Below are 12,014 nucleotides of genomic sequence, written 5' to 3'. Positions count from 1 at the left end.
GCTTGAAACTCTTCTCAGCTGGGCTAATTCAGCATGGTCACTCTATGCTTTTGGAAGCCAAGCAAGGAGGTCCTCTGTTCTCCCTGGCTTGGTAACTTTGCTTACACCTGGTGAGCTTCTCCTCACAAGAGATTTGTGAGCACAGCCATCTGGAAATGTCCTCTGGAAGTGGACTAAACTCTGCTAGGGAAAAATCCTCTCAGCTCCAGAAGGAGATCCTGCCTTGGCAGCAATTTCTGTGCTTTCAGTTCACTCTGTTTTAATCAGAAATCTTTCAAGTGTAAGATGTGCTGTAAAACTGATGGGGTACAACCTTGAAGAAGAGATGCCAATAAATAATGGAAGAGACATCTCTGTCCTTGTCTGATATTCTGAGCAGCTGGGCTTCAGCAGCAAGGAGAAGGAGATGCATTTAGGGGGAAGGGTTGAGTGGAGTGCTAGAAGCAGGAGGGGAAAATGTGAGGTAGAGAGATGTAGTGAGAAACTGGAGTTGATAGAAAGGGGGAGAAAGGAGCAAAGAGTGAAAGTGAGCTGGTGAGTAGGGGGGATGTAAGCAAAATAAGTAATTTGAAAGGTAGCGTTAACAAACACTGAGAGAAGAAGTACGCATTTTGTTCCACAACTGTGTTAGCATCTGACATGAGGAGAGATGACAGGCACTGCTGTGAACAAGAATCAAAGTCTGTGATTTTGTTCTCTTAAAGTAACAAAACCATTGGTCTTATCACCACTTCAAAATAAAATATGCATCTATTAGAAGGAAAATTCTCAAATTCTTGTTTTTATAGCAAAATGGCCAAGCTGGAAGAGTTGGAGGAAATCGATATTAGTGGGAACAAACTGAAAGCCATTCCAACAACCATCATGAACTGCAGACGTATGCATACTGTAATTGCTCACTCCAACTGCATTGAAGTCTTCCCAGAAGTCATGCAGCTTTCTGAAATAAAGGTATGGAATGAATGTGCTTTGGAAGAAGCAAACATAACGCAATTTTACCAGTTCTTTTCTGCCCTCAGGTCTCTCATTGCTATGGGATAGTATATTCTCAGAGAGTATGGGGATCTGACAGCTGCTTTCTCCTCTAAAATCATATGCAAAATATGTGCCCCTGTGCAGCCTCAGAGTGGAATGAAGAGGAGCCTCAAAATCTGATTTTACGCTTACCTTGTTTGCACTGTATTTTTTCTGGCAGATAAGTGTTAATTGTCTTCCTGTGACAGTCTGTTTTCATACGACTTAAACATTTGGCAAGAGCTGTGTGTAATTAACTCTTGCTGCCTTGGCAATTGGTTGATTCTGTAGGAATGGACTTTGTTTAGAGCACGTCTGAAAAACTGCGGAAGCTACAGGATAGACCTCAGGGACAGAGATAGATTCAAGGAGCGCAAGATTTGAGTATTTAGGCAATCAACTTTCATTTTCCTAATTGCAGTCATATTTTGCACAACAGGAAGATTAGCTAATCTGTCTCCTGCCTGTGTTTCCAGAAGTAATTCTGTACTTTTCCCGATGTTTCTTTCTGAGGGGGGCGTTCTTCACTTGACCACACTATGGACGCTATTCCTTACCTTCTGTGAACTGAGTTCCTGCTTCTTGCCTGGCTCTAGTGCAGAATAATTTGCACTGTGTGCCCTTTCTGCTGGACAGAGCTGGGAGACTGTTGTCTCACAGCATACAAATCTTGTGATACAGCAAAAAAATCTGTTCTTCTCTGAGGCTGAGAACTGATTACCTATTCAGGGACTCAAAACAACTTAAGTGTCCTTCTGGCACTTTGTGAAGTCAAAAGGCTAAGTTCCCAGCCTGCTGTGTGTGCCTCAGTGTCTGGGGTCATGGAAAGCAGCAGGAGCAATAATTCTGTTGGACAAGTGAGTATATGTAAAGATGAGCTTTGTGGTTTCAGCCAGGAAATCTCAAACAAACTCAGGGGTTTGAATACTCCTCCCTCTTTGGAACAATGGTCAGAGGAAGCAGAGGGCCATTTAGAATCAATCAGAAGTAAAGCCTTTTTTCTCAGAGGAAGAATTGGGGTGGGGGAGTGAGGCTCTGCATGGTAAACATTTCTTTAAAAATGTGAGGGTGGTGTTAACAAAAAAAAAAAAAGATAACGTAAACATACTGATAGGGAACAGTCACCTTTTTCCTTTTGTTTGTGCATCTTGGGGAAAACAGAATGCTTTACAGAGGTGTCATATTTAAAGTGCTGCTTGGCCACATTGAGCAGCAGAATGCTCTTGGAAGAGCTGGCAGTTTCTTCCTGCTGGTTCCCTATGGTTTAGTTCTCTTCAGCAAAAGAAAGAGACATGGACGTCACTAAGTGGTTTGGGAATGCAGGGATAACGTGTGCCTTAATCTAAGAGGGCAAAGTGTTCTTTGACTCCACCTTTGTGGAAGGAAAATGCCTGGTCAGTAGTCAAGCCTAGTTTTGACTTGCGTGAGATGAGTTCATACCCGATGGGAATGTGCCTTGTTAGACATAGGGGTTCTGGCCTTCGGGTGATTTCTCTAGGTCAGGGTTGGTGGTTATCAGTCTGGAGATTAAGCATGTGCTGCCTGCCTGTATCCATTTCTTGCCTGTACTCGAGCTCCTTCTTAGATATGGGGTGGCATTCAAAATATGCTGAAGTGCAGAATTTATTTCTTTAACCATGGATTTGGTCTCTTGGTGAAATAAGCTTGTTTGTAGCAAAGCACCAAGTCATCTAGTCTAATGTCACCTCTGTGATTATATCATATTTGATGATTAATTTTAACTGAAGTGACATTCACTCTAAACTCCTGGGGAAACTCTGTTACCTGAGGTAATGGCTTTTTTGCTTCTGTATTTAATTAGCCTGAGAGGCTGACGTATTATGTTTTTGGTGTCAGTGTCACTGGAACAGTTAGTAACAGCAGTTACTATGCTGTCTGAAATGATTTTAGAAGGAAGACTAGGGTAAATGATGATGCTTTTACAATTGCAATAACTCCAGGACTTCCAGACACAAGGTCATTTTAAACATATAATTGTCTCTAAGCCTTTTTTCACACTATGGTCAGGGCTACAGAAGTTGTGTGTTGTCCTGTCTTTTAAAGACCCCAGGGGAGACCTTGGACATTATATTTTTAGTATTTTTAGGGGTTTTATTGTCTTTTATGACAGGTATTCATACTGTCAGAGTTAGGTTTGCCCTGTGCACCATGAAATGTCTTCTGTGAACGGCTGAGCAGCTGGAAGCACTCACACCTGAGTCAGTGCCCCAGCAGACTCTTCCCTGCAGCTGTTGTGTGACTTCCTTGCTTTACAAATAAACAAACAAAAAAAAAAAAAGAAAAGAAAAAAAGACAAATAGGATAACATTGGTATGAGCACCTTCAGCAACAAGTGGAAATAACCCAAGTCCCTTCCAGCCTTGAACACAACAGTTACAAATCTGTGAAAGCAGCAGCCTAAGCAGAGGCTCCCTGTTAAACCCTGTCTTCCAGCTGGCCCATCCAGTGCAAAATCCTGTGTGCAGTTGCAGTTGTTCTTCTGGCCCTGCATGGGCGGGGCAAAACCAGCTCGCATTAAAATAACACAGGAGGAAATTGGGATAAGTTAGGAAATAAACTTTCCTGCTTGCCTGTGGAGTAGAACAAAGACTAAATTTAACACAGCAAGTCCCTCTTAGCATATTCTTCAACAAGTACAAGCAACTCCTAAGAAACTCCAACCTGATAAACCATCTTCACTAGTGCCTAGGAGCCAAGGGATGTGCTGTAGAGTGTCGCTGTCTTGGGGCACACTGGGCATTTAAGAAGAACAATGAATTTACTGGTGCTTGTACTTTTCATTCCAGCATGCTCTTCCATCAAATATGTAATGGCATGGAGGTGTTGAACACAGCAAGGCCTGCAGGCAGCTTCCTTAATCTGCAAAGTAATTACTGGCTCTCTGGAAGCAGCAAGCAGTTGTGCAGAGAGGAGAAACTCGCTGGAATAACTGCTGCTAAGCTGTCTGCTGTTTTGTTTGCGTGACTGATTCAAACTTTGATGTCCTTATCAGGCTTAGATAACGTCAGCAGTTTGTTCTTCATAGATAATAAAGCTTCCATAATAGACAATCTCAGGATTCAAGATTTGGGTCAAAAATTTTTATTTTCATTGCACTTTTTAAATAAAATGTTTGGAGACTGTTCTTTCCCAGGATTTAGTAGGTTATCTTGTGTCTGCTTCCAGATCAGGAGCCACTGTCTTTGAATATACCTACAAAAATGAAAGTGCCTCTCTTACGTTGATGGAAATTACAGAATGGTCAAAATGTGCAGCTTGAAAAAGTCTCCCTCTGCCCCTTTCAGCTCTTCTATTAAAGTTTCTGAAGTCTCTCACTTTTGCAACTTGAAAGTAGAAAATGGCCTTTCAGAAAGATGTAGATAGTTCTTCTGTCCTCTGTTAAATACCAATCTTCTCTGTCCTCTCAGAATTACTTTTTTTCCTTAGTTTTTGGGGCATACTACACTAGTCATACTTCTAGTAGTTTGGAGATTTGATTTTGTTCTTGTATACCCTATTTTTTCCTGTGTATTAACTTTCATTTGAATATGCATCTTTAAGCAATGTTTGGAGACTTTATCATTATAGTGCACTTGTTCTAGTTGATTTGTGCTGAGCTGGTAGACAGCCTGCAAGTTTCTTTGCTGTTTTGTATTTTTGAAATATTTATTTTTTTCACTCTTTTTATTGATTTCGTATTTAAATACAAATCCATCTAAGATGACACTAATTAAAACCATGTTTAAAACTGCTCCAATACTTTCCCCCTCTACTCCTCCCTTCTGCATACATTAATAACACTGCTTTTCTTAATATCCTTCAGTAAATACTGAATTCCTGGGAGCCTGATGCCAGTGGCTTAGAAGCCCCAGCTGTACTCACCTCCATTTCCTTTGTCTATTAAGAGACTGTTTTCATTAAAAACATTTTTTTAAATGACTTTGAAAATCCACTGAGTATCTCTGTGAAGAGCAGACAAAACTTACTGGTTTTGTAACAAGATGACACCTGACTAGAGATGGAAATGGAAGGAATGTGTTTCTAGGTGTCCCAGACATCTGGCAAGATGGCTAAATGCCATGTAAGAATTTCTTTTGTAAGAACCACTTACTTAAATTAATGGTCTTAGGTCTTGATTGCAGCCTTTATTGTTCATGAAACATGCATTACCACATTTAGTCAAAATTTGTACGATCTTGATGACAGCTGAATTCTCTTGCTTTTTTGGCTGTTTTCCTTTTGCAGTGTGTGGACCTAAGCTGCAATGAACTGAGTGAAGTCACATTGCCTGAAAACCTGCCTCCAAAACTGCAGGAACTGGACCTGACTGGAAATCCCAGATTAGCCCTGGATCACAAAACCCTAGAGCTTCTGAAGTAAGTTACCTTACAGAGTCGGGAAGGACCAGGACAATTCTAGATGTGAAAAACACAATACACAGAAGTGGAATCTCTTTTAAGGGATATGATTCCCTGTTGCCAGTGGATCAGAAAGTAACAGATAGTGTGAATAGGTCTGAAATTGATGCTTCATTGAAGAGGATGACTTTACCCAATTTGGTGCAATTGCTTTCAGTTGTAACTCCTGGAGGGGTCTGCTAGTCTGATGTAAGCACCATTGGGCCAGTTGGATTGCATTTTATTCTGACACTAAATTCAGCCAAAATATGTATTTTATACCACTGATGAGATGTCTGCTGCTACACCACTGATGAGATGTAGCTGCTTTTGTTGCATTCATCCTGCTTGGGTCTGTCTTTGCTGCTTTTTACCTCTTCACATACTGTTTCTTCATATCTGTCTGCTTCTGTGCTAGAAATTATATGTTTTTTTATATTTAAACTGCTAAAGACTCACTCTGCAGAGAAACTGGTTCTTTTGCTTTGGGACCCTCAGTTTCCTTCCTGTCTACCTGCTTGTTTCCTGTGGGATTTAAGTGTCATCCATAACTGAAATTCCCTAAGTGTTTTGTCCCTTCTTCTGCAGTGTGGTGAGGAGCTGTTCCAGTAAACCAGATAATCTGTGGACAGTGGTGCTGCCTTGAACTGCACCAGCTCCAAGTTTCCTTCTAAATCTCTTTTATTCTTAAACCTCAAATGGTTCCAAGAAGGATTGATTTACTTTTTAGAGGTTGAGTAGTTACTTCGTGTTGTTTGCTTTTAAATGGTTAAGATCAGACACTGGAGCAGCAACCCTCATCTGTTGTGGAAGCAAGGGAAATTTACACTGTGAGTTTACTTTTAGCTTGAATCTGCTGATTTTCAAAATATAGGTGGAAATTTGAGTAAGGATGATTTCTCAGAGATGAAAACAAGAGTCCATATTCTGCAGCAGACAGTGAAAAAAGGGGCATACCTCTATTTTAAGAGTTGTTCTTTGCATACAGGAAATCTTCCTGAAGAAGCAGTGTGTAATATTGCTCTGGTTCGTAGGGGAAAAGCTATACATGTTTTATAGAGTTAATGAATGGTGTCAAAACTTAGAAAACACCAACTTTTCTTATGTATAACCCAGAAGACAAGATGGTCACACATTCTCTTGCCACTTAAGCATTCAAGCATCGTGCATGGTAGCATTCTTGTACAAATTTAAATTCAAAGTAGTTGAAGAGTAGTGTGGCCCAGTTAAATGTTGTATTTTCACTGGCTTATGTGTGGTCTTTAATTCACAGGAAACTTTTCCCTCTTGCACATGCATTTTCCTTGCTATTTGTTTTGGCATTGGCAGTGCGGGTGGATTTTTTGTTTGTTTGTTGTTGGGTTTTTTGGGTTTTGTTTTGTTTTTTACTTTTTGGGAGGGAGTTTTTTTGTTGTTGTTGTAGGATTTGTTGGGTTTTTTTTTTAGTTTTGGGGTTTTTTAAAAATTATTATTCTTAAAACCACAGGTCCATTATGTTCATTTGTGTTCATTAGACACAATCAGGTGTTTCAGGCCTCCTGAGGGGTTTCTCAGTGTCTGATATGCTACCCTTACTTTTATGGTATTCTGCTATAATTGACTGTGAGGGAGGAGGTGCTTCTTTCACTTGATTTTTGTGGCAGGCACAAAAATACTTGTGCACTTGCTACTTTTTATATCCTCCTTCTGCATGTGAAAGGCAGCTCTCCATCTGTGCCCTGGCAGAATTCAAGCAGGTAGTAGGTTAATATGTATTCTCAGTGCTGGTAAGAAGAGTCCTGTCATGCATGCTTGCTTTTTTAGTATGTATGGAGATCTTAAAGGAAGCTTGCATCCTTGGGAGGATGTTGCCAAGTGATTTATTGGATGTAAGAATTTTCATTAGCAATTAAAATGAAAATGAAGAAAAAAAAAAAGATCTGTTACTCTGATTTTTAAGAGCCAGCATCTAGTTCAATTGTAACAGTCATTTTAAATTAAGGGGAAAAGAAGCCAGGCTGTCCAGAAGCCTTGGCTTGTGTTGCCTGCATAGTATGTTCTGCTGGGTATCCTTCCCTTCAGGACACATGGTCTGTTTGTACTGATGCCCCTAAGGAGGCTGGAACCAGTGTGTTGAGGTAGCTTTTTTTTTTTTTTTCACCACTGCTGGGAAGCCTTGAGACAAGTCTGGGTCCTTGACCTACCCAGGAGCCAGAGGTCAGTCAACCCAGTTAAAAAAGAAACAAAAAGAAACTTTTGTGACCCAGGTTCCTCTGCCCTGGAGATAAATGCCTTGTATGAGAAGTCTGCAATGCAAGTGTGTTTGCTCATGAGTGTCCTGCTTTGCCAGTGCAACAGAATTAAAATCTCTGCTACTTAGAAGAGATCCAGGTTTCCAGTTTGATTTGGGGTTAGTTAACCTTTTTAATAGTCATGGCAAGATGTTTGCCTCTTCTTTGTCACACAGAGGGCTGCAAAACCAAGAACTTAAAACACATGTGGTTCCAACATTATTTATGTAATTTGTGGGCTTTTAGTCTGCCCTCACTGATGTACATCCCGGTTATTAATGTAAAAAGAAATCAAACTGAATGTGACAGTACTTTAGGTTATTTGAGGAAGGCTTTGCAATGCAGAAAAGACTTTCCTGTGTGTTCAGGTCAGGTGGGGATTTAGAGGAAAAACGAATGCTCAGAGTGAACAGTTAGACCTTTCTGCTTGTGTCCTTTTATGTTTCATTTGGTTCATGAAAGGTTTGGGTGCCTTTGAAGTGTCTGCAGCATGTGGGGAGCTCGCTTTTGCTGCCTTTGGAAGAGAGCAGTAGGGAGCAGGGGGTAGGTCATCTCTCCCAGCAATACAGGGCTGTGAAGAGACGAGTATAAACAGAGAGGGCTGGGCCCTTTTTAAGTCTTTACTATGCTCCAGGAGATACTTGAAATTCGGGCTAAAGGCTATGTTGGTAGTAAATTGGAGGGTAGAGGATCAAGGGCCTGTGTGGAAAAATTGGACTGCACAAATGGGCAATGCAGAAGGGCTATGCCTGCTGGTCAGGACCACAGGCTGGCTCTTGCAGGTTTGTGCAGGATCAGGATGGAGCTGATTTCTGTTTTGTGGGTGTTTTCATAAAAGGCTGTTACTACATATTGTTGTTTCTAAACAACTATTTTAAAGGGTTTTTTTCCATTTAGGGGGTCCTGTGGGTCACACAGGAGATTTCATTTGAGTCCAATGAAAAGAGCAGAGAAACTTGTTAAAATGTGTGGAGATGCATAAGTTTAAAAAGTCACTTGGCTGTACTGGCTTTCATCAAACTAGTGGCAAATTAGCTCTGTATTCCTACAGGGCCTGGTTTGAAGCAAATAGCTCAGGGGGGAAGGCAGGGAAATACAGGCCAGCTAAACAGAGTAGTGCAGCTGACACCTCACTCACAGCAGCTCAGTTATTGTTGGTTGCATACAGGCACCTAAAGGTAACCACCTTGCATGTCCTGCTTTGTTTTCTGCTATTAAATGTCTTACTAAGAACTGAGAGAGTAAAAAGAGTGTCCTTTTCACATTTGAAGTTGGATCATCAAGTCAACAAGTCCATCCATTGCATTTCTCCCCTTTCCTTTCTCCTTGCAGCAATATCCGGTGCTTCAAGATCGACCAGCCATCGGCGGGTGACGCGTCGGGAGCGCCGGCGGTGTGGAGCCACGGCTACACGGAGGCATCCGGCGTCAAGAACAAGTACGGCCTGGCACGGTTCTGTTTGTGAGCGCCTCTGTGCCGAGACAGAGAGATCCTTTCCTCAGTGCAAGTTTTGGGGACGTTCTAGGGTTTGCAGAGGCCAAGCCACGTCCCTCCATTTGTGTACCGCGCTCTCCTGCCTGGCTCTCCCTTTGGGTCTTTGTTAGGGAAGTTGCTAAGATACGAGGGCAGCTGACACATTTGGTCTATGCAAGACTCTGCTACTTGCAAAAGATCTGAGTGTTTAAAAGCATTTTCCTCTTTGCAAAGCTTCTTTATCTTCAACCAAAGGATGTTTACCAAGCAAATCAGAGATACTGAAGAAAGAGACAGAATGGCCAAAACTCTGAATATTCATAGTGTGTGGCGCTCCTGTGACTAAAGGCAGCACTTGACAAATAATGTACCAAGAGTCTGCTAGTCTCTGTGTTGCTGGCAATGTCATGAATCTTTCTTTGTTCCTCAAATACCTTTTTAGAAATCTTCTGCTACCTAGGTTTCCGTAGCAAGTGCCAGCAAGCCTTTCCTGACTCTTAATTGATTTGACACACAACTTGGTTATCAGCACGCTAGATCCCAAGGATGGCTTTTAGAGCAGCAAGTGCAGTTTAAATTGGTGTTGCTTCAGAGACACTTTCCCTCCCATTTTTACAATAAAAAATTCACGTGCTGAAAAGGAGGAATGTGGTGGTGTTCACAGGGGTCCCAGGACCAGGGAAGAGACAAGAATGTTGACTCCATGTTTCAGAAGGCTTGATTTATTATTTTATGATATATATTATGTTAAAACTATACTAAAAGAATAGAAGAAAGGATTTCATCAGAAGGCTAGCTAAGAATAGAAAAAGAATGATAACAAAGGCTTGTGACTGACCGAGACAGTCTGAGACAGCTGGGCTGTGATTGGCCATTAATTAGAAACAACATGTGAGACCAATCACAGATCCACCTGTTGCATTCCACAGCAGCAGATAATCATTGTTTACATTTTGTTCCTGAGGCCTCTCAGCTTCTCAGGAGAAAAAATCCTAAGGAAAGGCTTTTTCACAAAACATGTCTGTGACAGAGGAAGAATCCTTAGGGCTTAGCTGGAACCTTCAGTGTCTCTCCATGTTTTAGCACTGTTGATGGGCCTGACTCGTCCCCCACAGCTCAGAAAGCAGTCCTGAAATACCTGTCACCAGAGGTGGTTAAAGCTCAGAGCAGGCTGCATCTCTCTGGTCAAAATGACAACTTGGGAAACTAGTAGTGGGATAGAACCCCTGATGTTTTCCTGCTTTGTTTTTTCTCTAGGCTGTGTGTGGCAGCACTTTCAGCCAACAACTTCTGCGACAACCGGGAGGCGCTTTATGGTGTGTTTGATGGGGACCGCAATGTGGAAGTGCCCTACCTGCTGCAGTGCACAATGAGTGACATTCTGGCAGAAGAGCTGCAGAAAACAAAGAATGAGGAAGAATACATGATCAACACGTTCATCGTTATGCAGAGGTGAGTCTTGGATCTGAAGCTTTTTTTTACCTTGTCTGTGCTGACAGTGCAGTTTCTTTGCTTTCAGGTCAGGCACCTGCTCTTGCTTGGAAGAAATGTGAGAGGGGAGGAAAAAAGCCTTGGTATCTGGCTACAGTGTTTCCTTTTATTGCTTGTTTTGTGAATATTGCCTCAGTTCCTTTAAGGTGCAGGGAGAAAAATCCCAACACCTCTCCAATCAAACAAAAAAATCCCAACTCACCTGCAAAGTTACTAAAATGCTCATGGCTAAGTGGTGGGTGGAGGTTTATTCCTTTTTGGTATCATCTCCTGAGTATTAAGGTTTACAATTGGCCATAACCAAGTCAGTGGTATCAATGTCTTGATCATCTTTTTAAACTTCCTTGCTACAGCTGCCTGCAAAGCCTGAACTCATCCTTTCTGCATACCAATTCAGGTTATTTAAGGTTATGCAAATATTTAAAACACATAGTCTGACTTCTTAGAAATCCCTTTGGCCTTTGAATATTATTTGAGCAGGACCTATCACAAGCTCCAGAGAGTTGTGTGAGTCACTGTGAGTGTAATAGTAGTTCTGTGTAGTGGTTTGGAAACCGTGTGCTGTTCTGGTCAGAAGAAATTGTGCCTAGGGAGACAGTGGGTGAAGGAGGAGTATGAAGGGAATTGAACAGAGGAGAGTGAAGAGGTCAGGGAAGCAAGAGGGGAAAGCAAATAAGTAGCTTAGAGACTGAGTAAATTGATCAAATTGAAAGTAGCATTGCTTCTCGTTGAATTTCTGCACCCTTGGAAAGGAACAATACTGAAGTTGTTGTATTGGAAAAGATAGGGAAACAGTAGGGTGGCATTGACTCTTACATACATAAGGGAGAAAACACTTCCTTCCCATAATTGCTTATAACAGTGCCTCAGACTGCTAACTGAGAAGGTGGTTGCCATATACTTAGAATATTCAAAAATAATAACAAATTTGAGTACTGGAAGTACTTATTAAGTGGTTTTATTTTTTGTTTGCTACTAATGCAATTTACGAGGAATGCAGCATTCCTACAAAAAGCTCTTTTTTTTTCTTTCTTTCTTTTTTTTTTTTTTTTTTTTGGTCTCCAATCAAAATTGGCTAACCATTTCTTTATTTCTTTGGAGAACCAGAAATAGTATTTATTTCATTTGCATTTTTGCATTTAGCCACTCACTGATGCTTACAGATGATATGCAGCACTCCTAGAGTTTAGAGTTTTCTATTTGTAAAACATAATGTAGAAAGCACATTGAGGCTTGGTTGCAAATTTAGTTGTCCATTCTCTCCTCAGGATTCTGATTTTTTATTTTTTTGGTCATAATTTGATAACTTTTAAGAGCATTATCCTGAAGATATCACAAAACAGTGAATCTCTGCCTTCTGCTTTTGCTC

General features: G+C 41.2%; 1 protein-coding gene across 1 annotated transcript in view; it reads left to right on the top strand.

Moving 5' to 3' along the window:
* The window catches only part of PHLPP1 (PH domain and leucine rich repeat protein phosphatase 1), a 136,456-nt gene that overhangs the window by 119,832 nt on the left and 4,610 nt on the right, over positions 1-12,014 (top strand). The window contains exons 12-15 of the mRNA XM_066559286.1: positions 789-951; positions 5,260-5,390; positions 9,014-9,118; positions 10,412-10,606. Coding sequence (XP_066415383.1) covers positions 789-951; positions 5,260-5,390; positions 9,014-9,118; positions 10,412-10,606 — 594 coding nt within the window. The remainder of the gene's footprint in view (positions 1-788; positions 952-5,259; positions 5,391-9,013; positions 9,119-10,411; positions 10,607-12,014) is intronic.

The sequence above is a fragment of the Molothrus aeneus genome, chromosome 1 (genome assembly GCF_037042795.1).
Source record: "Molothrus aeneus isolate 106 chromosome 1, BPBGC_Maene_1.0, whole genome shotgun sequence".
Lineage (NCBI taxonomy): Eukaryota > Metazoa > Chordata > Aves > Passeriformes > Icteridae > Molothrus > Molothrus aeneus.
The sequence above is the reverse complement of the archived record's forward strand: the minus strand, read 5'-3'. Positions and strand labels throughout refer to the sequence as shown.